Source organism: Artibeus jamaicensis, unplaced genomic scaffold (genome assembly GCF_021234435.1).
Source record: "Artibeus jamaicensis isolate MK-2021 breed Jamaican fruit bat unplaced genomic scaffold, CSHL_Jam_final contig_956, whole genome shotgun sequence".
Classification (NCBI taxonomy): domain Eukaryota; kingdom Metazoa; phylum Chordata; class Mammalia; order Chiroptera; family Phyllostomidae; genus Artibeus; species Artibeus jamaicensis.
The window spans coordinates 1,886,192-1,912,892 of NW_026522021.1; the positions used below are offsets into that span (position 1 = coordinate 1,886,192).

Below are 26,701 nucleotides of genomic sequence, written 5' to 3' on the forward strand. Positions count from 1 at the left end.
ACTTTCAAACTTGTGATCTCAACCTAAGTAAAGCACAATTTACATACCTAATACACGTGTATATATAAATACAATAACTGAAAGAGTGGCAACAAAACTGTTACTTTCAGGTAAGTAACCCACCCTACTCTCCTTTTCAGGTATACACCGACTTTACATAGCGGACAGGCAGAGGCAGTGGGATGGGTGGGCACTAAGTTCGATACTTTTTATTGCTTAGGACCATGGCTGGTTACAGACCACAGTTGTACTTTTTTTTACTTGCTTTTTAAGTCTATGATCCAGTACAATGACTTTAAGACTCACTACCCACTTTGATAAACATTGCTTTAGATGACTCTAGTTTGATAAACATGAGATCAGATCTTTCTAAAAATACCCAACTGCAAAGTATTTATTATCTGTGTGCCCAGTAATTCAGGAGGGAGGCTTTCCTTTCCGATTAGAGCAGCCCAGCCAGAAGGGTTTCAAGGGCTCTGGGCCATAGCTGCTTGGACCCACAGGACCAGGAAACAAATAAAGCCCTATGTCAATTCCTACCACCAGGGTCTGATACATTCTCAAACCCTCACCTTTCCCGTGCCTGAGAACCTCTACCACAGCCCATGCTTCTGTGCAGAAGACTCTCCCAGCCGCATTCAGCAGGCAAGAGGGTACACCTTACCCATTCAGCCTGCCTCTGAGAGAATGAGAAATTTTAAGGCAAACACTGGGTTGTTGGGCTTCTGTACTGTACTGTAAAGTTTATGTTACCATGTCCATATTACAATCCACACCCTCTGTGAAGGCACTCAGGTTCTCCACCTGCACCTAACACTATCAAGTTTCCTACTCTCCTTTTCAGGTATACACGGACTTTACACAGGGGACAGGCGGAGGCGGAGGCAGAGGCAGTGGGGTGGGTGGGCACTAAGTTCGATACTTTTTATTGCTTAGGACAATGGCTGGTTACAGACCACAAAGATTCAGGAAGGCCCGGTTGCTGGGCCCAACAAGAGACATTCTCCCCCTCTCAATTCAGAATCTTTTGGGCTAAGAGACGACAGGCTTTTCCTTATATGGCTCTGGTAGGAGATCCATGACAGTACTCAGTACAAGGAGAGTCATACCTGAGTCTAGCTGAGGGTAGGTGGATGAGGAAAGCCAGACTCATTTTATTACTTGGGTGTGACCCTGAAGACTCGGATGTGGATGGCCGAGTTGTTTCTGATGCGGGTCAGTGGCTCTTGTGCATCAGTCTCTGGTTCTAGCTCATCAACAAGCTCCACAGTAGAGGTATTGGCAGCCACCTGCAAAGACCCGAAGCTGCCCGCCTGAAGCTGTAGGGCAATGTTGATTGCACGGTTGATAGCCAGGCCCAAGCCATGAATGTAGATCTCAGTGCATGCGTTCTGACCCCGCGACCCTCCGTCCAGCAGCTTCTGGCAGCGGGCCAGTTGGGCCTTAAAGTCAGTCTTCATGTTAACATAAATGTCATTGGGCCTCCGGGGCAGACGGTGGGGCAACCGCTTCCGAAGGGTGTACTCCACGGGATCCAGCTCAGCCTCGATGGCCCCGCGGTGCTCTCGGTTTTCTGCCATGCTGTGTGCCCTAGCACAGGAAAAAGACAAGATCAGCGGGGTAAGACAAGCGACTCCACTTCTTTCCTTATCCCATTTCCTACTCAAAAGGTGTAGCCAGGAGGGGGCGTACTCAACGCTTCTCTTCCCTTCTAGCCTGCCCATCACCTCAAGCTCCTGTGTCTCCTCCACTTCCCATTCTTTCATCACCTTGTCCCCTACCTCGGGTCCCTCCACCACCCCCTTCCCTGGCTCTTTTTCCACGCCTACTAAGTGAACGCGGCCCTCTCCCCTACCAGGCCACTCACGCGTTGTGCCGACTGGCCCAAATAGAAGGTGCAGCCCAGGACCGCTAGACCTCAAAAAGGGAAGAAAAGGTGAGCTTAACAAAAATGTTAACACCGTTTCTAAGAGGGCAGAGTGCGCTTGCGCACCCACCCAGTGAGAGACCCACCAATCACCTTCCAGGCCTCCTTTCTCCCCGCCTCTTTCCTGGAAGATGGAGGAACCGCGAGGTGTGTAAATAACGCGAGGCTGAGGGGGCGGGGCGGTTATGGGACCTACAACACGTAAGCGTCAGAGGCGGTGCACGATCACTACCTCACTACCCCGGTGGCATTGTGGGGCGGGGGTGGAGGGTGGGTTCATATTCTAGGGGCGGGGCAAATGTGGGTGAGGATCTTGCAAAGAAAGGGAGGTAAGCTCAGGGGATTGTCATCGAGGAGACTGAAGACGAATCTGGACTCCTACATCCATCGCAGTTTCTCTGGTCGGAGAGTGTGGTGGAGTGGATAGAACTGACCTCCTGCCCAAAGAGTGGCCAGGTGTCGCCTTCCACGGAGGACAGTGTACCTGGACTCCTCTGCAGTTCATGGGGACCCGTGCCTCTCCTCTACCTTTTCAAGGGCTGACCCCAGGCCAACCCGTGTGGACCCAAACTATGCGGCCCAGGTTTCACAGCTTCCTGGGGGTACACTGAGCCCCACACACCCCTCAACTATTACCCACCAGTTCTGCTGCTGGGAGCAGGGACATGCGCCCTCTAGCGGGAAGGACAAGGGAAAGTGAGAATGGGGGAGTGGTGGTTCCTGGCTCCCTAAGGCCAATGGGGAGAGGTTGACTCTGCCTGGAGTGGAAGTCCTCTGCCCAGATTGGTGAAGCCTCTGGAGAGTTCCCTTTGGAAATGCGTTAGACCTGCACTGGGGACCTCGAACTACTCTTCTTTATTTCCCATCCCTCAAATGGGGATATGTATCTTGACATGGAATTGTGAAGCCCAATATAACCTTGTAAACTGGAAGCCTACACACCTGAGTTGGCATTTTTTATGGCCCCCAAACCCCTTTAAGTTGTCAAAGGTGGAGTCTAACCTCATTTTACTAGAGGTTAGAGGTTCTCATCCTAAGAACTCTCAGCATGATTAAATCCCATAGTTCTTCTTTTAGCTCCAGATTCTTTCATTAACTACAAGTTAGGCCACAGGGGTGTCAAACTCTTTCACCAGGGGCCATATCAGCCTCACCGTTGCCTTCAAAGGGCCGAATATAATTTTAGGATTGTATGAATGTAACTACTCCTTAACTAGGGGCAAGGAGCTCAGCACTAACACTGGGTAGAAACAATGTGCCCGGCCGGATAAAACAAGGTGGAGGGTTGGATTCAGCCCATGGGCCTTGTTTTTGCCACCCATAAATTAGGGGTTGGGGTGGGGCGAGGGGGGGAGAGGTAGCAGATGAGGAGGAAAGGCTGGCTACCACCTATTCTGCCTCTGAAGTAACATCTGAGATGAGTCTTTAATTTTTTTAAATATTTTATTTATTTACTTTTAGAGAGAGGGGGAGGGAGAAAGAGAAGGTAACATTAATGTGCCAGAGATACATCAATCGGTTGCCCCTCACACACCCTAAATTAGAGACCTGGCCCACAACCCAGGCATGTGCCCTGACTAGGAATCAAACCAGTAACCTTTCTGTTCACAGACCAGTGCTCAATCCGCTTGCTGAGCCACACTTGCCAGGGCTATTTCTATTTTCATTTTCTATTTTAGAGAGTGAGAGGAAGAGAGAGAGAGAGAAACATGGATTTGTTGTTTCATTTATTTATGCATTCATTAGTTGATTCTTGTATGGGGGGAACCCCTGGAATTATCTTTTGGAGGGCAGGGTCCTTGCAGTGCAGGCTTCCCCCACTAGGTGAGTGTTCTAGGAACCCATCTGTATCAGTGTACCTGCTGGCATTGTTGTGAGAGGCTGCATTTGACTTCAGTGAATTTTTTTTAAGACCCTTTCAACATGTTTGCCCATTTCACAATGGGTGATTTACGAGAACACCTACCCACACAGTGCTGAGTGTTCAGCAGTTTTTGACCAGAAAAACCTCATGACCCTGTACTCCATTCTCCCTACTCACCTGATCTCACCTTGAGAGACTTTTTTTGTTTCCACAGATGAAAAAAGTCCTCAAAAAAAAAACATTTTGCTGATGTGGAAAAACAAAAACAAAAAGTGGCAAAGCACTAACAGGTACCAAAATCGAGTTCAAAAACTGTTGAACAGTGGAAAAAAATCTCAATAGGTACATTGCATCAAATGGAGAGTACTCTGAAGGTGAATGAAATTTAAACATTTAAAAATAAATAATTTTTTATAAATAAATTCCAGGTTTTTTTGGTCCCTAACCAGAGATGGAACCCGCAACTGTGGCATATTGGGAAGATGCTCTAAAATAACTGAGCTACATGGGCAGGGTTTTAATAGATGAAAAGTTCTTCCGGGAACCAAGAAGTATTGTGGAACTGAACAGTACTTTTAAAAGAAGGGGGGCATAATCTAAGCTTCTACCTCAAGGAACTAGAAAAAGAAGAGCCAAATAGAGCCAAAGCAAAAAGATAGAAAAAAATATATACAGCTAAATTCAATGAAATTGAATATAAAAAGACAATAAAACTCAAACCAAAAGCTAGTTCTGAAAACATAAATAAAATTGATCTAGCAAGACTGGCAAAAAAAAAGAGAAAGAAAACTCAAATTATGATTATTAGAAATGGAAGTGGCCCTAGCTGGTGTGGCTCAGTGGATTCAGCGCTGTCCTGTGAACCAAAGGGTCACCAGTTCGATTTCCAATCAAGGCACATGCCTGGGTTATGGGCCAGGCCCCCAGTGGGGGGCAGCTCAGGAGGCAACCACACATTGATGTTTTTCTCCCTGTTGTCCTCCCTTCCCTCTCTTAAAATTTAAATTAAAAATTTAAATAAATAAAAAAATTTAAATCTTAGGGAAAAAGACAGAAATGAAAGCAGGTATAGCACTAAAGATAACTCACACACTAAAAGATACTAAGAGAGTTTGTAGCCATACCACCCTGAACACACCCGATATCGCCTGAGCCAGGAAGTAAAAGATACTAAGAGAATAATAAAAACAACCCTACATACATAAATTGACAACTTAAATGAAATGGACCAATTCCCAGACAACCACAACCAACCAAACTTACTCAAGAGTGAAATAGATAACCTGAACAGTTTTATTTATTAAAGTAAGTAATGGCTTAAAAAAAACTTTTAGAAAAAGAAATATCTAGGCCCGGGCGGTTTCACTGGTGAATTCTACCAAAAGAAGTAACACAAATTCTACACAATCTCTTCCAGAAAACAGATTAGGAAGGAATATTTCCCTACCAGTTTTATGAGGTCAAAACCAGACAAACACAAAAGAAGAAAACTACAGACTGATACTGCTCATGGACAAAGATCCAAAATTCCTCACAAAATATTAGCAAGTGGAATCCAACAGCAGCCCCCCTTTATCTACAGTTTCACTTTCCATAGTGTGAGTTATCCATAGTCAACTGCAGTCTGAAAATATTATGTGGAATATTCCAGAAATAATTCATAAGTTTTAAATTGTGCACCATTCTGAATAGTGTGATTAAATCTTGCCTTCCTGCTCTCCGGGGATGTGACTCATCCCCTTGTCCAGCACATCCACACTATACCTACTACCCACCCATTAATCACTTAGAATCCAATTTGGTTATCAGATCAACTGTCAACATACGGCAGTGCTTATATTCAAGTAACCCTTATTTTACTTGAAAGTTCCTAAAAATTTATTGATTTTAGAGAGAGAAGGAAAGGGGGAGTGAGAGGAACATCAATTTGTTGTTCCATTTATATATTTATCATAAGTTGATTCTTGTACGTGCCCTGATTAGGGATCAAACCCACAACCTTGGCGTATCAGGACAATGCTATAAGCAACTGAGCTACCCAGCCAGGGCAATAACCCTTATTTTACTTAGTGACTCCAAAAAGCAAGAGTAGTGAGGCTGGCAGCCCTGGTTCGTATAGCTCAGTGGATTGGGTGCTGGCCTGCAAACCAAAAGTTAGTAGGTTCGATTCCCAATGAGGGTACATGCCTGGGTTGCAGGCCAGGTCCCCAGTCGGGACTATATGAGAGGCAACTGATCAATGTGTCTCTCACACATCAGTGTTTCTCTCCCTCTCTTTTTCCCTCCCCCAACCCTCTGAAAATAAATAAATAAAATATTTTTTAACCCTGGCTGGTATAGCCCAGTGGATTGAGCGCAGGCCTGTGAAGCAGACGATCGCGATTCGATTCCCAGTCAGGGCACATGCCTGGGTTGCAGGCCAGTTCCCAGCTGGGGCCAGTTCCCAGCAGGGGATGCACCAGAAGCAACCATACATTGATGTTTCTCTCCTTCCCTTCCCCTTTAAAAATAAATGAATAAAATCTTTAAAAAACATATTTTTAAAAATAGTAGTGAGGCTGGCAATTCGGATATGCCAAAGAGAAGCCATAAACTTCTTCCTTTAAGGGAAAATATTTGTGTGTATAAGAAAAACATAGTATATATAGAGTTTGGTACTATCTGTGGTTACAGGTAACCACTGGGATCTTGGAATGTATCCCCAGCAGTTAAGCAGGGACTACTTTATACAAAAGAATTTTAAACCATGACTAAGTAGAACTGATTTCAAAGATGTTTCAATATAAGGAAGCCAATCAATATTATCTACCACATTAACAGTCTAAAGAAAAAAATTTCACATGATCATATCAATTGATTAAGAAAAACTAACATAATTTAGCATCTATTTATGATTTAAATCATAACTCTAAGCATTCAAAGAATAGAAGGAATTTCTTCAACCTGATGAAGAGCATCTACAAAAAACCTACAGCTACCATTACACTTAATGGTAAAAGACTGGCCATCTTTCTTTTCAAATCAGGGACAAGGCAAGAATGTCGTCTCTCATCACTCTTATTGCTGGAAGTCCAGTCAATGCACTAAGGCAAGAGAAGGATACAGACTAGAAAGTAACAAATAAAACTGCCCCTACGTGTATATGATGTGACTATGCACATAAAAAATCCCAAGGAATCTACAAAAAAAACCCCTTATAATTAATAAGTGAGTTTAGCAAGTTTGCAGCATACAAGATCAACACAAAAAAATCAACTGTGCCCTGGCTGGTGTGGCTTGGCTCAGTGGATTGAGTGCTGGCCTACAAACCTAAACCAAAGGGTCCCTGGTTCAATTCCCAGTCTAGGCACATGCCTAGGCTGCAGGCCAGGTCCTGAGTTTGGGGGTGTGTGAGAAACAACCAATCAATATATCTCTCACATATCAATGTTTCCCTCTCTTTTCCCCTATCTAAAAATAAATAAATAAAATCTTTTTAAAAAATCAACTGTATTTCTACACACTGGCAATACACAATTGAAAAAATAAAATTTAACACACAATTATACCACTTATGATTATCCCAGAAATGGGGGGAGGTGGGAGAAATATTTACATATAAGTCTAACAAAATATTTACAAAATTTGTATCCTGAAAACTACAAATGCTGATTAAAAAATGAAATATCTAAGTAAATACAGAGTTATACCATGTCTGAGTATTGGAAGATTCAACATAACAAAGATATTAATTCTCTCCAAATTGAGCTCTAACTTTAATACAATTCCTAAGAAAATTCCAGCAAGAATTTAACAGATATAAATAAATCTACTGTCAAATTTTCATGGGACGACAAAAGTTAAAGCAATTTTGAAAAAGGAAAAGTCAGAATCACACTCCCTGATTTTTAAGACTTTACTATACAAACAAAATATCAAGACAGTGTGACATATGCCAAGGGATAGACACAAAAATCAATAAAACAGAACAAGAGAATCCAGAAACACATTCACATAAGTACAGCCAGCTGATTTTTGACAATAATGCATAAGCAGTTGAATGGAGAAAGAATAAATCTTTTCAGCAAGTGGTGTTAAGACAACTGGACATACAGGCAAAGAACTGAACTTGAGCCCTATGAAAAAATTAACACAAAATGGATGGTAGGTCTAAATATAAAATGTAAACTATAAACCTTTCAGAAAAAAACATCTTTTTAAAAAAATATTTTATTTTTTATTTTTAGAGAGAGGAGAAGGGAAGAAGAAGGGAGGGAGAGAAACATCAATGTGTTGATGTTTTGCCTCTTGAATGCCCCCTACTGGAGACCTGGCCCACAACCCAGACATGTGCCTTGACTAGGAATTGAACTAGCAACCCTTTGGTTTGCAGGCTGGCACTCAGTCCAGTGAACCACACCAGCCAGGGCAGGAAAACAACCTTGATGATGACATAGTGTCATGTGAAGAGTTCTTAGACAACTCCAAAAGTAAATCCATTAAAGAAAAAAATTGGTAAATTGTACTTTAACAAAATTAAAAGTTTTTACTTTGTGAAAGACCACATTAATAAGATGAGAAAAGAAGCCATAGACTGGGAGAAAATATTTGCAAATCATCTACCTGACAAAGAACTTGTATCTAAAATAAAACTCAAGAGTTAGAAAACAACTCAATTAGAAAATACGCAAAAGTCTTGAACAGACACTTCAGCAAAAGAGAGTATCAGGATGCCAAATAAGCACATAAGATGTTCTATATCATTAGCCATTTAAAATGCAGATTAAAACCATGATGACTTTTACACACCAATTAGAATTTCCAAAATAGAAAATCTTGATGATACCAAGTGCTGACAAGAATGCTGAAAAACTTAGGAGGTACGGATGGCTAGGATTGGGGGTAAATGCAGACAACTGTAATTGAATGACAATAAAATAGTTAAGAAAAAAGAATGCTGAAAAACTGGATCTCTCATATATCTCTTGAAGGAATATCAAATGGTAGCCATTTTGGAAAACATTCTGGCAGTTTCTTGTAGAACTAAACATATACCCACCATATAACCCAGCAACAATGCTCTTGAGCATTTAAAACCTATATATGACGTATCCATAGCAGTTTTACTTGTAGTAGCCCAGACTGGAAACAACCCAGGTGTCTTCCGGCAGATGAATAAACTGTGGTACATCCATACCACGGAATACTACTCAGCAATGAAGGTAGGATCAAGGAGCCCTATTAGATACTTGAAATATTAGTTACATCATAGAATACTGTGCTGAGCAGCTCATACTTTAGTGTGGAGGGCAAAAAAGATGTACAAGATAGCAAGGCCAGTGGGGATAATGTACAGAATTTGGTGTACCCCCAAGGGGGAATAGCCAGTATGACCTTGAGGGAAACAATGGCTACGTTAAGACAGAAAGTCGGTTTTCTCTTTCTAGTCAGTGCCAAGCCATGGGCATCTCTCGGGACAATTGGCACAAGCACCGCAAGACCAGGGGCAAGAGGAAGGCCTACCACAAGAAGCAAAAATATGAGCTGGGGTGCCCTGCAGTCAACGCTAAGATTGGCCCCCGGTGCATACACACAGTTATGGGGCGAGGAGGCAACAAGAAGTATTGAGCCTTGAGGCTGAACGTGGGCAACTTCTCCTGGGGCTCAGAGTGTTGTATGCACAAAACAAGGATTATTGATGTCGTCTACAATGCATCCAACAACGAACTGGTCCAAACCAAGACCCTAGTAAAGAACTGCATCGTGCTCATTGACAGCACACCATACTGACAGTGGTAGGAGTCCCACTATGCACTGCCCCTGGGCCACAAGAAGGGGGCCAACCTGACTCCTGAAGAGAAAGAGATTTTAAACAAAAAAAGATCAAAGAAAGTTCAGAAGTATGATGAAAGGCAAAAGAATGCCAAAATCGGCAGTCTTCTGGAGGAGCAGTTCCAGAAGGGCAAGCTTCTTGCATGCACTGCTTCAAGACCAGGCCAGTGTGGCCGAGCAGATGGCTATGTGCTGCAAGGCAAGGAGCTGGAGTTCTACCTGAGGAAAATGAAGGCCTTGGAAGGCAAATGAATCCTGCTCCATTTAAAAATCGAACAAACAAACAAACAAAAAAACAGATTCCTCTAATAAAGGTGATCTATGTTAAAAAAAAAAAAAAGAAAGTCTAGCAGTGGGACTCATACTGTGTGGACTGAGACCTGGGAGATAGGGGAGAAGAGGAGGAACCAGCAAAGGGCACATGACGAGGAGCCAGTGGATTCAGCACGCGGGTCACTAGTGACTTGACAAGCAGTTACAGTTGGTCAGCCAAAGAACTCAGCACATGGCGGAAACTAATTCTGAATGTAATAAATTAATTGTAAGGCCCATTTGGTCTGATAATTAAAAATAAGAAAAGTTTGTGAGCTATTATTCAAGTCATGTGTCTTTTCGTGATGTTTAAAATATGTCTTCCAAACTTTGACATCTAGATAAATCTAAAGGTTTACAATTTAGGTGGGTGAAGCCAAGCTCTGTAATAAACTAATTTGACACTAAAATGGTCCTTATCATTTTACATTTCACTGAAGGCAAACACCACAGAAGAATCTGCCATTAAGAAAAAAAGCAGAGCTTGGCTGTTTAGTCTTACTTGGGACCACCCTTTCATCTACATTAATCATCTAACTAAATTTCTTTTTTTAGTTCGAAAGCTTGCAAATTTAAAACAACACACACCGAGGCATTTTACGGCACAGTACCTGAATAAACAAAAATATTTTAGGTTCAAGTGATTTGTTTGTAACTTTTTTTTACTGCTGCACGGGAGATTGTCTGATATAGTTTCCATTCTCAATGAGGGTGTTTATAGGATTCATTTCCATCATGTCAGCAGCAGCAGCAAGGATCCCACTTGACAGCTAGGGAACAGGACTTGCCCAAGGTCACAAGCTGGTACACATGGAACTACGGTCCATCATTCCAATGTTCCTCCCTGGAGTTCGCAGCCTTGCTCTCCTTAACTCACTGAATCTACTGGGTACTACTTTCGGATCAAAAACATTTTCATGGTAGCATTCATGGCCCTTAAGTGAAATTTCACTTCCCTTCTCTTCCAACTAGCAAACCAGGTCCTCTTCTCCCATCAGTAAGCATTGTCATTATTCTCAAGGGGATGCCCACTTTTCCTAAATTTACCTAAATTTTGCCCTTCCCTCAAGCTCAGCACAAGCCACCACTGTCCCCAAACTGCTCCCAGTCCACAGAGGTCCCTTCCCATCCTTTGCCTGTACCATTTCTTCACCATAATTTACAATCTCACATTTGCTAATTAGTAATTAAAACATGCCAAGACCTCGTTCAGAGGTTAGGCTGCTGGTAACTTCCAACCACCCAGACCACAATCTAGCAAAGTTTAAAAAAACAAAACCTCAAAACCCAACGACAAAGCTTTTGAGTAAGAAAAAAACAGCTGTCATAAGCATATTCTAGGAGAATTCTGATCCAAGATTGGATTCTGCTGATCATTTTTATTCAGTGTTAATCTGAATATTGTGGACCCCGTGTAACCAAAAGCCCCTATTAGCTAACATTTGTGCAGTGCCTGCCCTGAGCCAAGCACTCTGTTAAGTGCTCCACCACACAATCCAAAGGAAAGAGATTAATTAATTTGCCCAAGGCCACAGTTGGTAATGGATGGAACCAGCACAGGAGCCCTTGCTTTTAAATAATTACATTTTCCAGCCAGTGAGCAAGCAGCTTGATTGACAAGAGAGGCAGGAATCCTGTCTGCAAGAAAGTCAAAGAAACTGAAAAAAGAAAACAGTGAAACTACAAGTACTTAAGAAATCTGGAGGGCTCTAGGTGGGGGAACAAAAGGCCTTACTGGTTGCTCCTATGGTCCCCACTCTGTTGTGGCACAACATGTCTGAATTTACTTTTCCTTGTCTTGAGAAGGGTTATTTTGTACTTGGTAAGCGCTGTTTTAAAAAGCCCAGTGGTACAGCATACATTCTGGAATGACTTTCAAAAAAAATGGTGAAAACACACAAGATTTATTCACCCTAAAATGTTCAGGGATTAGTAAATCATTCCTGAAAACCTTTTTTTAAACAAAGGTGTGAATCTACGTCTTACATTTGCATAGTAGTTCACCTCTTCTCAAAGCCTTCCTTTCACATGCGCTTATTGTAATTCTTTCAGCACTCCAGGAAGGGAGTGGAGTGGGGGCCGGCAAGAGGCAGAGAACACTAACTCCTAATTACTACAAAATGAGAGAGTCAAATCTTAGTGGCAGAGCCCAGATAAAGCCCAGGTCTCACCAGCCTTGCACTGTTTCTAGATCATTAAGTTCCTCACGTATTGCATATATCCCAGGACATCTGATACACGCACCTCCACATTGTTTGTGGTCTCTTTCAACACAGAAGGACTTCCTGGAGGAAGCTGATTGATCAGAAGCCAGCGATGCCACTAGTAGCGGCCTCCATCTCAGCGGTCGCACCTCGTGTCAGGGTACAGCCGGAGAGTACCCGGGGGCACCCCCCAAAACCCTGACCGTAGCGTGCCCTGCGTCCCAAGAAAGCGGGGTTCCCGGGTCACGTGCCGGGGGTGGGGGCGTTGGGGACGGCGGGCGTCCAGGCCGCGCCGGTGGGGCTCAAGGGGAGCAGGAGAGGTCTTGTAGGTCGGGGCCGGCCGGAGCCCGTGGAGCAGCGGAGGGAGGCGGCGGCGGCGGCGGCAACGGCGGTGGCGAAGGGGCGGCCCTGCGTCCGCGTCACGTGGTGCGAGGCGGGCAGCCATCTTGCTACAAACACAAACAGAGAGGAGCGGCCGCCGCGGGAGTGCCAGCGCCCCTTCCCCTGCTGCCCCCGCCGCCCCCGGCCCGCCGCGCGCCGCCATCCCGCCGCCCGCCAGCTGCCGCCCACGCCCTGTGACCGGAGTCTCGCGCCGCCTGCCAGCCGTGGTAAGCGCTCGGTGGCCCCGCCGCCCCCGGCCCGCAGCCGGGCCCGGGGCAGGCCCGCCCCCGACGCCGAGGCAGCCGCGCCGAGCCTGCAGGAGCCAGAGCGAGGGCCACTGGCATAGACCTCCTCTGGCTCCCTCCGAGGCCGCTGCCGCTAGGTTGCCGCCCCCCGGGCCAGGGGTCGGCCCCTCCCCTGGCGCGGCCCCCAGTGGCGCTGTCCCTCTCGGGGGGCGGCCGCCCTCGCCCCACGCACCTGGCGCCCCTCCCTGAAGGGCACGCTGTCCTCCCGGCCGGCCCGCCTCCTTCCCACCCCCGCGCTCCTAACGGTCGTGCTCCGATCTCTCTGAAACCTGGCCAGGGTTCCCAGGTCTCCCCCTGCCAGCATCCTTAGCCAGGTCCGCTCGGGGGCCCGGGATCAGAATGTCCAGCGCTCCCAGGAGATTCCTCAACGTGCCTCTGGGTTTCTGTTGGAATTAGCTGGGCCCTGCGTGTCTTAAAGTCCAAACATTGCATGACTGGCAAACGTGGAAGCCTTTCTCCATAACCAGAGCACCTCTACTGGGTCTTCACCTGAATTTACTTTGAGCTAACAACACTAGTGCTTGGTCATCGGGGGCTCCCTCCCGGTTGCCTGGAAGTGTTCAACACGTTAGTTTTTTTCTGTTGCCAGCCTGGGCTCTTCCAGGTCCATCTCCCCCGATTCAGCACCTCTGCTACGGCCTCTCTCTCACGCGGGCCTCCCCCCCACCGCAAGTTAACTTTAGAGATCCTCATATCACACACCGCTTACCCAGTCATTACTGGAATTCCCAGTAAGCTTCCAGGTTTGGTCCATCACAACCCCGGCCTTGGGAGATGCTAAATCAATAGTTGTTGGCTCGTTCCTTTCCTCCAGCCACCCAAGACATTCCACTCTTGCTTCTCAGTGCTGCCTTTCCAAAGGTCATCAGCCTTTACACACCCTCTCTGCTGCTTGGAGCTCACATGGCAGTTGCAATTGAGCTACACACCAACAGCTCCCAACTTGCCTTGGCAATATAAGCACCATGGGTACCAACTGGCAGGCCCCCTTTGCCGCTCACAGTGTGTGGGGGAGTTTGCTTTCTGGTTCCTTCATCTGTTCTGTTTCCTGTGCAGTCCCAGGCCACCTACCCTCCCTGGAGCCCCAGTTTTATTTTCTACATTGTAGGTCTAGCATGTCTCTGGGAAAGGTTGGGGCAGAGCTGGACTGTAGACCAGATACCATATGGTGATTACAGTTAGGTGAGTTGTGTTTGACCCCTGGCCTGGCTTTTTTAGCCACTGGATGTGTTAGTATTGTGTGTAATGTGTTGGATTAAAGGACCCCGTTTTGCTCTTGCTTTGATGTCTGCGGTTGGAGTTTACAGTGGGAGAAATAGCCCACCTTAGAGCAGAAAAGGTGAAAAGAGGCAGCTGTATGAAGGATTTTAAAAATTTAACAAATTTAAAATGGCTTAAAACTCACAAAGTATGCTTGAGAGTTTTGAGTGGTTCCTGCTGCTTGCATGCCCCTTCTCCAGTCTGGATAGAGTGTCTAGGGACCTCTCTGTACCCTGCTGGGGTAGCTGCAACCTCTCTTCCTTGTTTTCCCTGGCTGGAGCCCAAGACTGGGCAAGTGGGCAGAAGGGATCAAATGAGTTAAAGTATGGAAGTGCTTTGAAAACTATTAGCTAGTAGACAGGCTGAGGAGCAGCATTTGTCAGGATGGCTCAGAGTGGAGAGCTGGGGTAGCTGACCAACAGAAAAGATTTGGCTTGCACCTCTTTTTAAGCCTCTGAGTTCTCATTTACCATGCAGGGAGAATCTTTCCATCCTGAGAAAGGGTGGAGCCACCTCCAACAGGCTTGGGGCTGGGCAGTTGCTCAAATGTTGGAGAATTTAGTATTCTGCTTCTGTTAATAGTGATACTTTTCTGTGCCAAGGCATATTGCTCTGGATTGGGCTAATTTTAGGGGTGATGGAATGAGCAAATAGTGCTTTAAAGTTAGTGTGTACTGGGACCACCTATTCTCTGGATCTTTACCTTCTCCCTTGAGTTCTGAACTCTAGAGAACGAACAGTCTCCCCTCCTCGTCTTTCAAGCCTGTTATCGTGAGCACCCAGGACCAGTGTGTATCCTCTCCCCTTGACTCCAGCAGGGGGCAGCCTTTTAATAGCAATAATTCAGATGCCAGTGGAGTGAGGATACACTAAGGCCTGATTAAGAGGAGCTGGTAAATGAGGTAGGCAGGTGCTGAGGATAGGGCAAGGGGTAGGGGTTAAGCTAGAATGAGCCTATGAGAAAATTTTTAAATCAAGTAACCAGGAAAGGCTATGTCCCCACTGCTGTGCCTGCTTATTCTCCCACCCTTTCCTTCACTGGAAAAGAATCCAAACAATTGGCTTTGAGTTTGTGATAGAGAAACTTAGGACAATTTTTTTTTAAGATTTTATTTATTTATCTTTTAGAGAGAGGGGAAGGAAGGGAGAAAGAGAGGGAGAAAACCATCATCATGTGGTTGCTTCTCGAGTGCCCCCAACTGGGGACGTGGCCCACAACTCAGGCATGTACCCTGATTGGGAATCAAACCAGCGACCATTTGATTCGCAGGCTGGCACTCGAGTCCACTGAGCCACACAGCCAGGGTGATAGTTTTTGTTTTTAACTCTAGTCTTTTCCCAGGGATTTTCCTCCTGGAAGGGTTTCACATTTCTCTCATTGGTCAGTATAATTATTTCCTTGCTCTTCAGAGGGGAGAATGAACTGCAGTAAATTTGGTTTCTCCTGTATTTTATTCTTTTCCATAGAGAAAATAGGTGTTTACCTCTGTATGTGGTATAGAGGAGGGTTTCTCAAACGTGGCAATATTGACATTTTGGGCCAGATAATTCTCTGTTGCGGAGTGCTGCCCTGTGCATTATAGGATGTTTAGCAGCATCCCTGGTCTCTACCCACTAGATGCCAGTAGCACCTCCCAGTCATCCCAACCAAATATGTCTCCAGATTTTATCAAATGTCTCTTGGGAGCAGAGTGCCCTCTACCCCCAGTTAAGAACCACTAGCTTCAAGGGAACATGTGGAAAAACACATACCTACTTAGAGTGATGGATATTGTGGGAGGCATGCGTGCTGCTCAGCTAGGATGGACCAGTGAGCCACAATCTCTGGGACCAGGTCCTCTTCCTGCTGGGCCCACCTGTAGACTTGTTCTTTTTCTCCAGCTGCTCCTCTATTCCCTACCCCACCCCACCCCTGAATCCTCCTTATTTTCGCCTCTGCAGTTTTCCTGCTTCTCATACTGGGACCCACTTTTCCTTTGCTCCTTGCAACCAGGACAGAAAGGCAAAGGTCAGCCGTGGAAAGCACCAAGGAGGGCCGCCTTTGCCACTCCCTGGCAGGGTGGGAGGGTGAGTTGTCCCTTTTCTGTTCCTTCTTCCTGCAGTAGCCTTCCATGCCCCAAGACTTCTTTGTTCCTCTAGAAGATGGGCTTTTGTGGAGTAAACTGGTAGAGGCTCAGAACAGCCTCTCCTGAGGTTTGTTTGAAGGAATTTGAGGTGTTTTTCTTGGAATGGGGAAGACTTAGGTATGTGACAGCTATCCCCAAATGCCTTTTATTTTTTTCCCTAAATCTTTAAAATGGTGATAAAATATGTACCACTTTAACTATTTTAAGTATACAATCCTGAAACATTAAATATACTCACGTTGTTGTGTAGCTGTCACCACCATCATCTCCAGAGCTTTTTCATTTGCCCCATTTCAGCTGAAACTCTGTGCCCACTCAACAGCTCCCCTAGCCCCATAGCCCTGGCACTCACTATTCTACTTTCTTGTCTCTTCGAATTTGACTCCTCTGGGAATCTCGTCTAAGAGGAGTCATACAATATCTGTTCTTTTGTGACTGACTTGTTTCACTTAGCATAAAGTCTTGAAGTTCTGTGCATTGGCCGAATTACATAAGGGCTGTAGCACTGAGAAAAATAACCTTACTCTGCTATCCGGGGAGGCTTACTTGAATTCCATGAAGGGAAGAGCTTTTCAACAGGCTTCTGATGGCCATGTGTGCTGTATCATGTTTCATCATCAGGAGTATCCAGCCAGAGCAGTTGCAGAAGAGATGCCCATACTGAGGGAGGTCAGCCCTATTCTCACTGGTCTCAGAAGCTCCGTTTCACCCTAGGATGCTGGGATTCTGGGAGTAGATTCTGTTTCTGTCCTAGAGTTTTGCATTGTCTTCTGCTATGCAGCTGTAGGTGAGAGAGTCTCTGCCCCTTGGCCCTTCTGGTAGAAACCCTTCTTCCTTCCTTCCTTCCCAGAGTTGTGGAGAGTCTTGGAGTTGATGGGCACTGTGGAGGTGCTCCGTTCCAGCCTCTTCCCCAGCCAGTGAGGGAACCCTTGTGCAGCCCCCTGAGACCCTGCTTGCCTGGAACCGCCAGGGATGAGCTGCCTCCTGAGAGCCTGCTCTACTGGTCCTTAGAGGGACAGGCCACTGCCGGTGCTGCCAATTCCGTCAGCCTCAGTAACTCTGACCTTACTTGTACTTTATGGTGAGAGGCTTTTTTCAGCTTGTCTGATCATAACTTTGTTCCCTTTTTAGTTCTTTTTATTTGTGCTTGGGTTCTTTCTGATCCCAGGAAAGGGGTTTGGGTGTTGGTTTCTATTTGGTAAATCAGCCCATGGGTGCCCCAGCTGGACTTGCCTACATGCAGTCTTCAATGTGTGCCCCAACTTTGTCCCTGGAATAGCATCCCTGCCCCCTTCTACTGGCTTTCTCTCAAAACTGATTCTAGCCGCCAAGCAGTCAGCTCTGAAATTTTTTAAGTGGGAAGTATATAATTTTTCTCCCAGATTAATCTCTAATTCTCTTCTCCATAACGGATCTTTTTTCTCCCTGGAATATTTGTAGTTCTAGTGGGATTTTTTGTTGTTGTTTGCTTGGTTTTTGTTTTATCTTTGTCCTGAATATCCATGAAAACCTTAAGCACCCCTTTACTGAAAGCTATGCCAAGTGGTGAGAGTTCTGAGACCTAGAGAGGTGCCTGGTATGTTCTCCGCCTACCTCCAGCACCTCGATCAGACTTTGCTTGTGAGGCTGAACATGTGGGGGGACAGAGATGAGGAGGAACAGGGGTGTGGTTGCTGTTATGCAGGGCAGAGGAGGGCCGAAGCAGGGAGACCCGTTTGACCCATTAATTCAGCCCACCTTCTCCTCCTCACCTCTCATTAAGGAATTTTCCCAGATGTGAAAGTCCCTTCCTGGGCACCACTGCAGTCAGACCAGCATCCAGTAGTTTGGGGGCCCTGGTTTATTCCAGCACAGGCTCCTACCTGAAGAGAGGCTGGTCCCTGCTCTACTGCTGCCCGGAATAAGGCTGCCAGGTGGGTCTGGGTCGAGGGAGGGTACCCCTGCAGAAACAGAAGGGGCCCTAGCTGTCCTCTTTTTCTCAAGTCTTCTCCGGTTGGGACTCTGGTTAATGCATGGTATGAGTGGCATGTGGGTGGTTTAGGTGGTGAGTCCTTTTAGAACTCATTACCACGGTGGGGACCTATGTCTTATCCTCTTGGAGTTGTCTGGGTGTGCTGTCTCTAAGCCCAGTGTACCCTGTGCTTCCACAGGTGTTTGGAGAGTGAAGTCTAAGTCCCCCCCAACCCCTGCTCACCTCCTGTGACCTCTAGGACACACACACCTCCACAATGGCAGCAGAGACCCTCAACTTTGGGCCTGAATGGTGAGTCAGATGTGCTTTGGGTGGTATGGAGAAGCCCGAAGGAAAAATAGGGCTGCTCAGATTCCTGTCTGTCTCCTTCTGTGTCATTTTCCTAGGCTGAGGGCCCTTTCCAGTGGTGGCAGTGTGGCCTCCCCACCCCCATCCCCTGCCATGCCCAAATACAAGCTGGCTGACTATCGATATGGGCGAGAAGAGATGCTGGCCCTCTACATCAAGGAGAACAAGGTAAGGAGTGGGTGCGGATGGGTTATGTGGCCCAGTTGCCTGTCTGGCCTTAGTGGAGAGGTCCCAGGAGCATGTGGTATCTTGGCCCTTCTGCTCTGATTTACAGGTCCCTGATGAACTGCAGGACAAGGAGTTTGCTGCGGTGCTACAGGAGGAGCCACTGCAGCCCTTGGCGCTAGAGCCTCTGACTGAGGAGGAGCAGGTGGGACTGGGCTGGGTTAGCTGTGTGCTATGGTCCTGGGGCTCCCTCTTTGAGGGGGGCTGGTTTGGGAAGACAGATGCTAGAGTTTGCAGTTCTGGACAGGGTGGGTGCAGTTAGGTGCCTGGGTCCTCACTCCCACCCCTGACTCCCTCCTCAGAGAAACTTCTCCCTGTCAGTGAACAGTGTGGCTGTGCTGAGGCTGATGGGGAAAGGGGCTGCTCCCCCCCCAGGTGGCACCTCCCGTGGCAGGGGCAGTACTCGGAGCCGAGGTAGGTGGGGGTGATAAAATGTTCTGGGCGGGCAGCAGAGTTGGGGGGGCACGGGGCTGTGGTCTTAAAGGTGTGCAGCAGTGATCTGGCAGGTTTCCCATGTGCATCTCATTTCTCTTTCAGGCCGTGGCCGTGGTGACAGTTGCTTTTACCAAAGAAGCATTGAAGAAGGCGATGGGGCCTTTGGTCGAAACCCCCGGGAGATCCAGCGTAGCCAGAGTTGGGATGACAGGTGCAGGCTGGAAGGAGATGGCATAGAGGCAGAGTAGAGAGAAGCCCAGGGTTAAGATCCAGGGTCCCGTGAAAAAAGGCTTGGGCGTTTGTTACTAGAGGGTGGTAGGAGACCAGCCAAATAAGCCCTGGTCAGAGATCGTGCTCTCTGCCCTCTTAACCCCTGTAGCCCTGCCCTGCCCTTCTGATCCTCCCAGCTCCCTCCTAGGCCTTACTTTTTCCCAGTACCCTCTCCCCTCCCTCCTTCCCTCCACCTTTCACAGGGCAGAAGGGACAGGTGTGCAGAGGTCTCAAAGGTCAGGGAGGGGAAGCTGTCCTTTGACCAACATCTTTCTGTCCCACAGAGGCGAGAGGCGGTTTGAGAAGTCGGCCAGGAGGGATGGAGGTATGGATAGTGGTGAGGGAGGAGCCAGGCCCTGAAGGTCATTGAGAGGTGGGAGGAGACTGAAACGGGTGGCCCAGTGAGGGGGACGTTTCCTGGGTAAGGTGTAGAGGGAGGGCAGGAGGATCCAGTGCTGGGCTCCTCTGTCTCAGGATTATAGAGTCTCCCAAGGCTGTGGCTGCCGATCCATTGACTGTGTCTGTGTCATCTTCCACCTGTGCTTTCCCCACCCCCAAGCACGCGCAGGGTTTGAGGAAGGCGGGGCTGGTCCAAGGAAGGAACATGCCCGCTCAGATAGTGAGAACTGGCGCTCCCTCCGGGAGGAGCAAGAGGAAGAAGACGAGGGCAGCTGGAGACTTGGGGCAGGACCCCGGCGAGATGGTGACCGCTGGCGTTCAGCCAGCCCTGGTGAGATTGGGGCCAGATGACTATTGTAGGGTGCTGGGTGGGGGGCAGCAAGAACATCCTATGTGAGGACTTTCATGGCCAGGAGGAGGGAGCTGAAAGTGTTCTTGAGTATATGGGGGAGCAGTCCTGACCTGTTGGGGGTCCTGGGAGTTTGGGGGACAGGAGAAGAGGAGTCTCTGGCTCGACTGGGATACAGATTCTCCTTCTCTGACTTTTCTTACCTAGATGGTGGCCCCCGCTCTGCTGGCTGGCGGGAACATGGGGACCGACGTCGCAAGTTTGAATTTGATTTGCGAGGGGATCGAGGAGGATGTGAAGAGGAGGGACGGGGTGGAGGGGGCAGCTCTCACCTCCGAAGGTGCCGAGGGCCTGATGGCTTTGATGACGACAAGGATGGGCTCCCAGAGTGGTGCCTGGATGATGAGGATGAAGAAATGGGCACCTTTGATGCCTCCGGGGCCTTTTTGCCTCTCAAGGTATCCACCTATGAGGAGACCAGAGGAAGACTTTTATTAGAAGTTGGTGGGAACTGCCCTAATGGGGTCCTCCTATTTCTGTTTATCCTTTGCCCTTTTACCTCCCATTGTATCCCGTAATCCCATGCAGAAAGGCCCCAAGGAGCCCATTCCTGAGGAGCAAGAGCTCGACTTCCAGGGTCTGGAAGAAGAGGAGGAAGAACCTTCTGAAGGGCTGGATGAGGAGGGACCTGAGGCAGGTAAGCCTGCAGGGGTGGGGTAAGGAGAAGGCCTGAGATCCTGGATCTGGGCCAGATGGGCAGAGGCTTCCCTCACCAGGTCGGGTACAGGCTGTTCACTCACCTGTAGGAGGAGGCTGCTTAGAAACTCAAGGAAAGCAGATGCTGACAGATGTGGGGAGGAACCTGGAAACAACAGGGCTGTGTCTTAAAGGTAGTGTGTCATAAAAATCAAGCATAATAAAAATGATCTTTGCAAATCCCTTGAAGAATCTTTAAAGCACAGCAGTAAATTTATGGTATTGTGCATACATCCCTGGACAGTGCTGCGGACACACATGCCCGTGTCAGTGTTGTAGGGGCAAAAGAGGAAGTGTGCAAAGTGGGATTTGTGGTGGTGAGTCACTGAGTGTTAGCTGAGTTGACCAAAGTCAAGTTGGTAGAATCAATACCCAGAGGCCCAAGATCTGGCCACAAATGGAGGGTTTGTGCTAAATAATTTTTAAATCCTTTTAGCTCTTTAGTATTGAATTCTGGTAATTACCCTTCTCTCTCAGATGGGAAGGAAATGACCCCATTGCCGCCTCCAGAGGAGAAGTCCAGCTCTTCATCCCCATTGGCTACCTTGGGCCCACTCTGGGGCACTAATGGGGAAGGAGGCGATGCTGTGGAGAAAGACCTGCCAGTTGCTGAAGGTAGCCAAAGAGTGGGGCTGCCTTTTCTCTGGAGCCAAGAGCTGGGGCGGGGCGGGGGGGGGGGGGGAAACGGGGGGACTACTCTTCTTGTGGGAAGGAGGTGCACAGGATATTTGTGTGGGGGCTAGAGTAGAGTCTGTTTTTCTGGAATGAGAGTAGATAGGGGACTGTCTTGTGCCTTCTCTGGACCTCTCCCCCCAATTCCATCTTCTTATCTTTGCTTCCAGGAGATGATTTGAGGGCAGTGCAGCTGAGTCCTGGGGTGGGCTCACCCCCTGGCCCGCCTGGAGATCTGGAAGATGATGAAGGCTTGAAGCACCTACAGCAGGTTGGGTGGGGGCAGGGGGCCTAATAAGAAGGCTGTACGATCCTCCCCTACAGGGGGACAGAAAGCTATTGTTAGTCTGCCTCTCTGTTTGGGTACCAAGCTCTTCCCTGTCTGTCCCTCTGTCCTACTCCATCCAGCTCACCCCAGCCCGACCTTCCCCCTGGCCCTGTCCTGCTGTTGCTGTGATTAGGCAGTTGAGCCTTCCCTCTCTCCCTGGGCTCCTAGGAGGCAGAGAAGCTCGTGGCATCCCTGCAGGACAGCTCCCTGGAGGAGGAGCAGTTCACAGCCACCATGCAGGCCCAGGGACTACGCCACTCGGCAGCTGCCACTGCCCTCCCCCTCAGCCACGGTGCAGCCCGGAAGTGGTTCTACAAAGACCCACAGGGAGAGATCCAAGGTGTCCATGGGGACTAGGGGGCACGAAGGAGAGCTGCTGGGGGTGAGGGCACACCGTCATTCTCTTTCAGGGCTTCTTTGGCACACCTTTCTAACCAAAGTCCCCCTCCTCTCGGTCCAGGCCCCTTTACAACACAGGAGATGGCAGAGTGGTTTCAAGCGGGCTATTTCTCCATGGCTCTACTTGTGAAGCGTGGCTGTGATGAGGGCTTCCAGCCACTGGGTGAGGTGATCAAGATGTGGGGTCGTGTGCCCTTTGCCCCAGGGCCCTCGCCACCCCCACTGCTGGTAAGCATACCTACCTTTGGGCAGGGAGGGGATGCGGGAGCCTGGTAGATGTCAGGTGGGTTGTGTGGAGCATGACGTGGTTAGAACTGTGGGAATACTCTTTCCTTTACTCAGGGAAACATGGACCAGGAGCGGCTGAAGAAGCAACAGGAGCTGGCAGCAGCGGCCTTGTACCAGCAGCTGCAGCACCAGCAGTTTCTTCAGCTGGTCAATAGGTAACATGGGCCTAGAAGGGCCTATAAATAGAGATGGGCACTGGTGGTATGGGTGGACCCCTTCATGCCTGTCCTCCTGTCCACAGCCGCCCCCTCCAGCAGTGTGGGCTCCGGGAAAAGGCGGCTCTGGGGGACCTGACACCACCGCAGCAGCAGCAGCTTACCGCCTTCCTGCAGCAGCTCCAAGCTCTCAAACCTCCCAGGTCTGTGGGCTGCTGTCTGTGGCATCACGTGTATGAACTCTCAGAATATGCAAAGTGGGGAGATGGAGCAGCCTGGAAATGGGTTTAAGGTGCTTAGAATCAGTGCTTTGCTCCTCAGAGGTGGGGACCAGAACCTGCTCCCGACGATGAACCGGTCCTTGTCGGTGCCAGATTCGGGCTCCCTCTGGGACATACATACCTCAGCCTCATCACAATCAGGTGTGTGGCCAACCCAGCAGTCTTGGGGGGGAGTAGAGACCTCAGGGGCTGTGCCTCCCCTTCAGGTTTAGTGCAGGGGGCCTCAGCTCCCTCCTGCAGCTGCCTTTGCCTCTTGCAGGCGGTGAGGCCAGTCTTTGGGACATACCAATTAACTCTTCGACTCAGGGTCCAATTCTAGAACAACTCCAGCTGCAACATAAAGTGAGTAGGCATCTTGGGGCTGGAGTCCTTGGTGTCAAGGGCTGAACTGACATGGGGGGTCAGGGTGGCTCTATGTCTGATGTCTGATCTTACTGACTTTCAGTTCCAAGAGCGCAGAGAAGTGGAGCTCAGGGTGAAGCGGGAGGAGGAGGAGCGCAAGCGCCGGGAGGAGAAGAGACGCCAGCAGCAGCAGCAGGAGGAGCAGAAGCGGCGGCAGGAAGAAGAGGAGTTGTTTCGGCGCAAGCAGGTGGGTATCCAGCTGAGCCCTCAGCCTGCTTGACCTGAGCTTGGGGCCAGATTGCTGGCTCTCACTCTCTGTGTGGTTCAGGTACGGCAACAGGAGCTACTGCTGAAGCTGCTGCAACAGCAGCAGGCAGTGGCCGCAGTCCCAGTGCCCCCTGCACCCAGCTCCCCACCCCCACTGTGGGCTGGCCTGGCCAAACAAGGACTCTCCATGAAGACGCTGCTTGAGCTGCAGTTGGAGGGCGAGCGACAGCTGCATAAGCAGACTTCGCCTCGGGAGCCATCACGGGCTCAGGCCCCCAACCACCGAGTGGTGAGCAAGCTGGGTTCTTCCTTGATTGCCTTGCAACTTTTGGGCCCCCAGGAACCCCTTCCAGTCAGCTCTCAGGGTGACCCGGGAGTGGGGTGGGGAGCTCTGGTCCATATCTGACTCTGAAGGGTCTCTCCTGTGTGATCCTAAGTTTGTTCCCCCTTTGACACATAAATAAGCCTCCCCACTTAGTTTTTTTGAGTGTGTGTTTCTGTTTGGGCCACTCTGACTTCTGCCATCTGTACCAGCTTGGGGGCCTGGGCGCAGCCCCCCAGAACCAGTGGGTATCTGAGTCTGGGCCACTGTGGGGCGGGCCCGACAAGAGTGGGGGCGGCAGTGTCGGCCTGGGGCTTTGGGAGGACACCCTCAAGAGCAGCGGGAGCCTGGCCCGCAGCCTGGGCCTGAAGAACAGCCGGAGCAGCCCCTCTCTCAGGTGGGTGCTGGGGCCTGCAGGGTCTGGGCTAGGGCTGGGCTAGAAGGATGTGGAACACCTGAACTGATCTCTTGCCTCTAATCCATCCTCCTCCCACTTAGTGATTCGTACAGCCACCTGTCAGGTCGGCCTGTGCGCAAAAAGACAGAGGAGGAAGAGAAGCTGCTGAAGTTGTTACAGGGCATCCCCAGACCCCAGGATGGCTTCACCCAATGGTGTGAGCAGATGCTGCACACACTGAGCACCACGGGCAGCCTGGATGGTATAGGTGGCAGATCCTGGGAGTCTGGGCTGGGCCAGGGTGTCAGACCTATTTTGTATAGGCCCTGACAGCGACCGTCCTGCCCTGTAGTGCCCATGGCTGTAGCGATCCTCAAGGAGGTGGAATCCCCCTATGATGTCCATGATTATATTCGTTCCTGCCTGGGGGACACGCTGGAAGCCAAAGAATTTGCCAAACAATTCCTGGAGCGGAGGGCTAAGCAGAAAGCCAGCCAACAACGACAGCAGCAGCAGCAGCAGGTAAGGTTTCATGTCCCCTGCAGGTGAGGATAAGGTCGCTCCATGCCCTCCTGACTCCTCCTCACTCTCTGCTCTTGCCAGGAGGCTTGGTTGAACAGCAGCTCTCTGCAGACGGCCTTTCAGACTAACCACAGCACCAAACTCGGCCCTGGAGAGGGCAGCAAGGCCAAGAGGCGTGCACTAATGCTGCACTCGGACCCCAGCATCTTGGGTATGTTTTGGGGGTGGGGCCAGCAAGGAGGCTTTTTCATCAGCGTGGAGCAGGCACCCGTAGGTGAGAGCTCAAACCCAGCTTCTTCCGGCTTCAGGGTACTCCCTGCATGGACCCTCTGGTGAGATCGAGAGCGTGGATGACTACTGACCAGCCCGTCCCACCAGCCCCCCTGGGCTGTAGGCCAGGGGCAACAGCAGCAGCTTGGACCCTTGGGTCCCCAGCCTGCAAGCTCCCAACAAGGAGCATAGGAGGAAGCAGGGGCAGGGTCCCCAGCACTTGTTACAAACCACACGATGCACCTTAACTCACCCACCACAAGGCACTTTAATAGATTGGGGAGAAGGGGTTTTTTTTTTTGTTTTTTTGGTTTTTTTTCCTTTTGAAAAAATTTTAAACAACATTGAAGAAAACATTAGGAGAGAAAAAAATATTGTTAAAAACTAGACTCTAAGCACCCCTTTCTCCTCTGGGGATTACAGGGGTGACAATGGAAGGTCCACAGAGTTTTTGGTTTTGTTTTTTAAGAAAAAAGAAAAACAGTGAAAAAAAAAAGGTTAGGAGGCTGAAAGAAAAAAACACACTGTTATTTTGGGGCAGTGGGGACATGACCCCCCACCGATCTGTCCTGTCTGGCCCCCAAGGCTGCACTTACCCTCCCTGCCCTGCCAGTTGGGCCATTGGGGTAACTGGAAGCTGGGGTGCCAGCAGTTTGCACATCGAGGACCTCTCAGCCCCACCGGCCGGACTGCTGTGAAAGGCCCCCTTGTTGCTATGACTGTGGCAGAGATGTCCGGGGTCGGGGCCAAAGGAGCCCCTTGGCTTTGCTGCTTTGGGGGAAAGTTGCACAAATGGGCCAGGCCACCTCCCCTCCCCAGGTGGCTGACGGGGTAGATGGCAGAGGGCCAGCCGGTGCCAACCTCATCTGGCTGTCAGGGCAGCAGAACTTCCACTCTGGTCCTGGTGAGGGGCTTCCCCCACCACTGCCATTGGGGGGACTGGGTGTGAAGTGTAAAGCCCCAGCTCCCTGCCTTGCCACATGAATGTATTCCTTGGGCCACAAGCCCCTGCTGCACCCCCTTGAGTGAGGTGGGGGCAGAGCAGTTACTCCAGGAGCTGGAGAGAGGCACCACATAATGACTATTTCTCCTGTGAAGGGGGTGAGGAGAGGCCCAGGAGGCCAAGGGAATGGGCAGCTTGGAGCTTCAGGTTGCAGTGTGGGGCTGTTAGAAGGGAGCCCTGCTCCTGCAGCTGGCTGGCTGTGTGGGATGTGGACCACCCAGCTCTGCCCTGACCCCTCCATTGACCAAACTGGAGAGGAGTGAGTGGCCTCTCCCCTCCCTGCTCCCAATGCATTTTTTTTTTAATGTTGGGTAAGGTGGGGGGTGAGGGGAGTCAAGACTAGAAGTGTCTGTCTCTCCTAAGTTGGGAGAGGTGGTCCTAATGCTCACCAACCTATTCCCTATCACCTGCCTAGGTTTGTCTCCATTTGTGTGTGTGTGTGTGTGTGTGTGTTTTTTTAACAGTTTGTTGTATCTTGGGTTTTCATCTAATTTCTCCTGTTGACCTCACT

General features: G+C 49.1%; 2 protein-coding genes and 1 pseudogene across 6 annotated transcripts; 2 read left to right on the forward strand and 1 right to left on the reverse strand.

Moving 5' to 3' along the window:
* Nucleotides 1-910: 910 nt before the first annotated feature.
* POP7 (POP7 homolog, ribonuclease P/MRP subunit) lies at nucleotides 911-12,482 on the reverse strand. Of its 3 annotated transcripts, none has more exons than XM_037134904.2 (2): nucleotides 12,159-12,482; nucleotides 911-1,590 (listed from the first exon to the last, which is right to left on the reverse strand). In XM_037134904.2, the coding sequence occupies exons 1-2, from the start codon at nucleotides 12,164-12,166 to the stop codon at nucleotides 1,158-1,160; spliced, it is 441 nt and encodes a 146-aa protein (XP_036990799.1). In that variant the 5' UTR covers nucleotides 12,167-12,482; the 3' UTR covers nucleotides 911-1,157. The 3 variants fall into 3 exon arrangements, with proteins under 3 accessions (XP_036990799.1, XP_036990801.1, XP_036990800.1); XM_037134906.2 differs by lacking the exon at nucleotides 12,159-12,482 and adding an exon at nucleotides 1,856-2,005; XM_037134905.2 differs by lacking the exon at nucleotides 12,159-12,482 and adding an exon at nucleotides 1,868-2,004.
* On the forward strand, nucleotides 9,229-10,184 carry LOC119041562 (40S ribosomal protein S8-like; annotated as a pseudogene).
* A 50-nt stretch (nucleotides 12,483-12,532) lies between the features above and the next one.
* Nucleotides 12,533-25,375, forward strand: GIGYF1 (GRB10 interacting GYF protein 1). Of its 3 annotated transcripts, XM_037134899.2 has the most exons (29): nucleotides 12,533-12,726; nucleotides 16,006-16,131; nucleotides 17,041-17,271; nucleotides 17,953-18,103; nucleotides 18,341-18,453; nucleotides 18,549-18,678; nucleotides 18,785-18,880; nucleotides 19,038-19,149; nucleotides 19,273-19,381; nucleotides 19,725-19,765; nucleotides 20,000-20,170; nucleotides 20,396-20,646; nucleotides 20,777-20,885; nucleotides 20,995-21,078; nucleotides 21,422-21,559; nucleotides 21,787-21,887; nucleotides 22,113-22,284; nucleotides 22,405-22,571; nucleotides 22,686-22,786; nucleotides 22,873-22,989; nucleotides 23,108-23,208; nucleotides 23,327-23,409; nucleotides 23,513-23,656; nucleotides 23,738-23,965; nucleotides 24,211-24,395; nucleotides 24,497-24,657; nucleotides 24,748-24,917; nucleotides 24,999-25,128; nucleotides 25,226-25,375. In XM_037134899.2, exons 5-29 carry the CDS (start codon nucleotides 18,419-18,421, stop codon nucleotides 25,276-25,278), a joined length of 3,189 nt encoding a protein of 1,062 aa, XP_036990794.2. In that variant the 5' UTR covers nucleotides 12,533-12,726; nucleotides 16,006-16,131; nucleotides 17,041-17,271; nucleotides 17,953-18,103; nucleotides 18,341-18,418; the 3' UTR covers nucleotides 25,279-25,375. The 3 variants fall into 3 exon arrangements, with proteins under 3 accessions (XP_036990794.2, XP_036990795.2, XP_053511289.1); XM_037134900.2 differs by lacking the exon at nucleotides 20,995-21,078; XM_053655314.1 differs by lacking the exons at nucleotides 12,533-12,726; nucleotides 16,006-16,131; nucleotides 17,041-17,271; ... (1 more) ...; nucleotides 18,341-18,453; nucleotides 18,549-18,678 and having other exon boundaries at nucleotides 18,790-18,880; nucleotides 19,057-19,149.
* Nucleotides 25,376-26,701: the final 1,326 nt, after the last annotated feature.

Bases quoted from the DNA above. Each gene is read 5' to 3' on its own strand.
- GIGYF1 (XM_037134899.2), top strand. From the start codon at position 18,419: ATGGCAGCAGAGACCCTCAACTTTGGGCCTGAATG. The intron at 20,647-20,776 runs GTATCCACCTAT...AATCCCATGCAG, and splicing joins GGGCCTTTTTGCCTCTCAAG to AAAGGCCCCAAGGAGCCCAT. The intron at 21,888-22,112 runs GTTGGGTGGGGG...CTGGGCTCCTAG, and splicing joins GCTTGAAGCACCTACAGCAG to GAGGCAGAGAAGCTCGTGGC.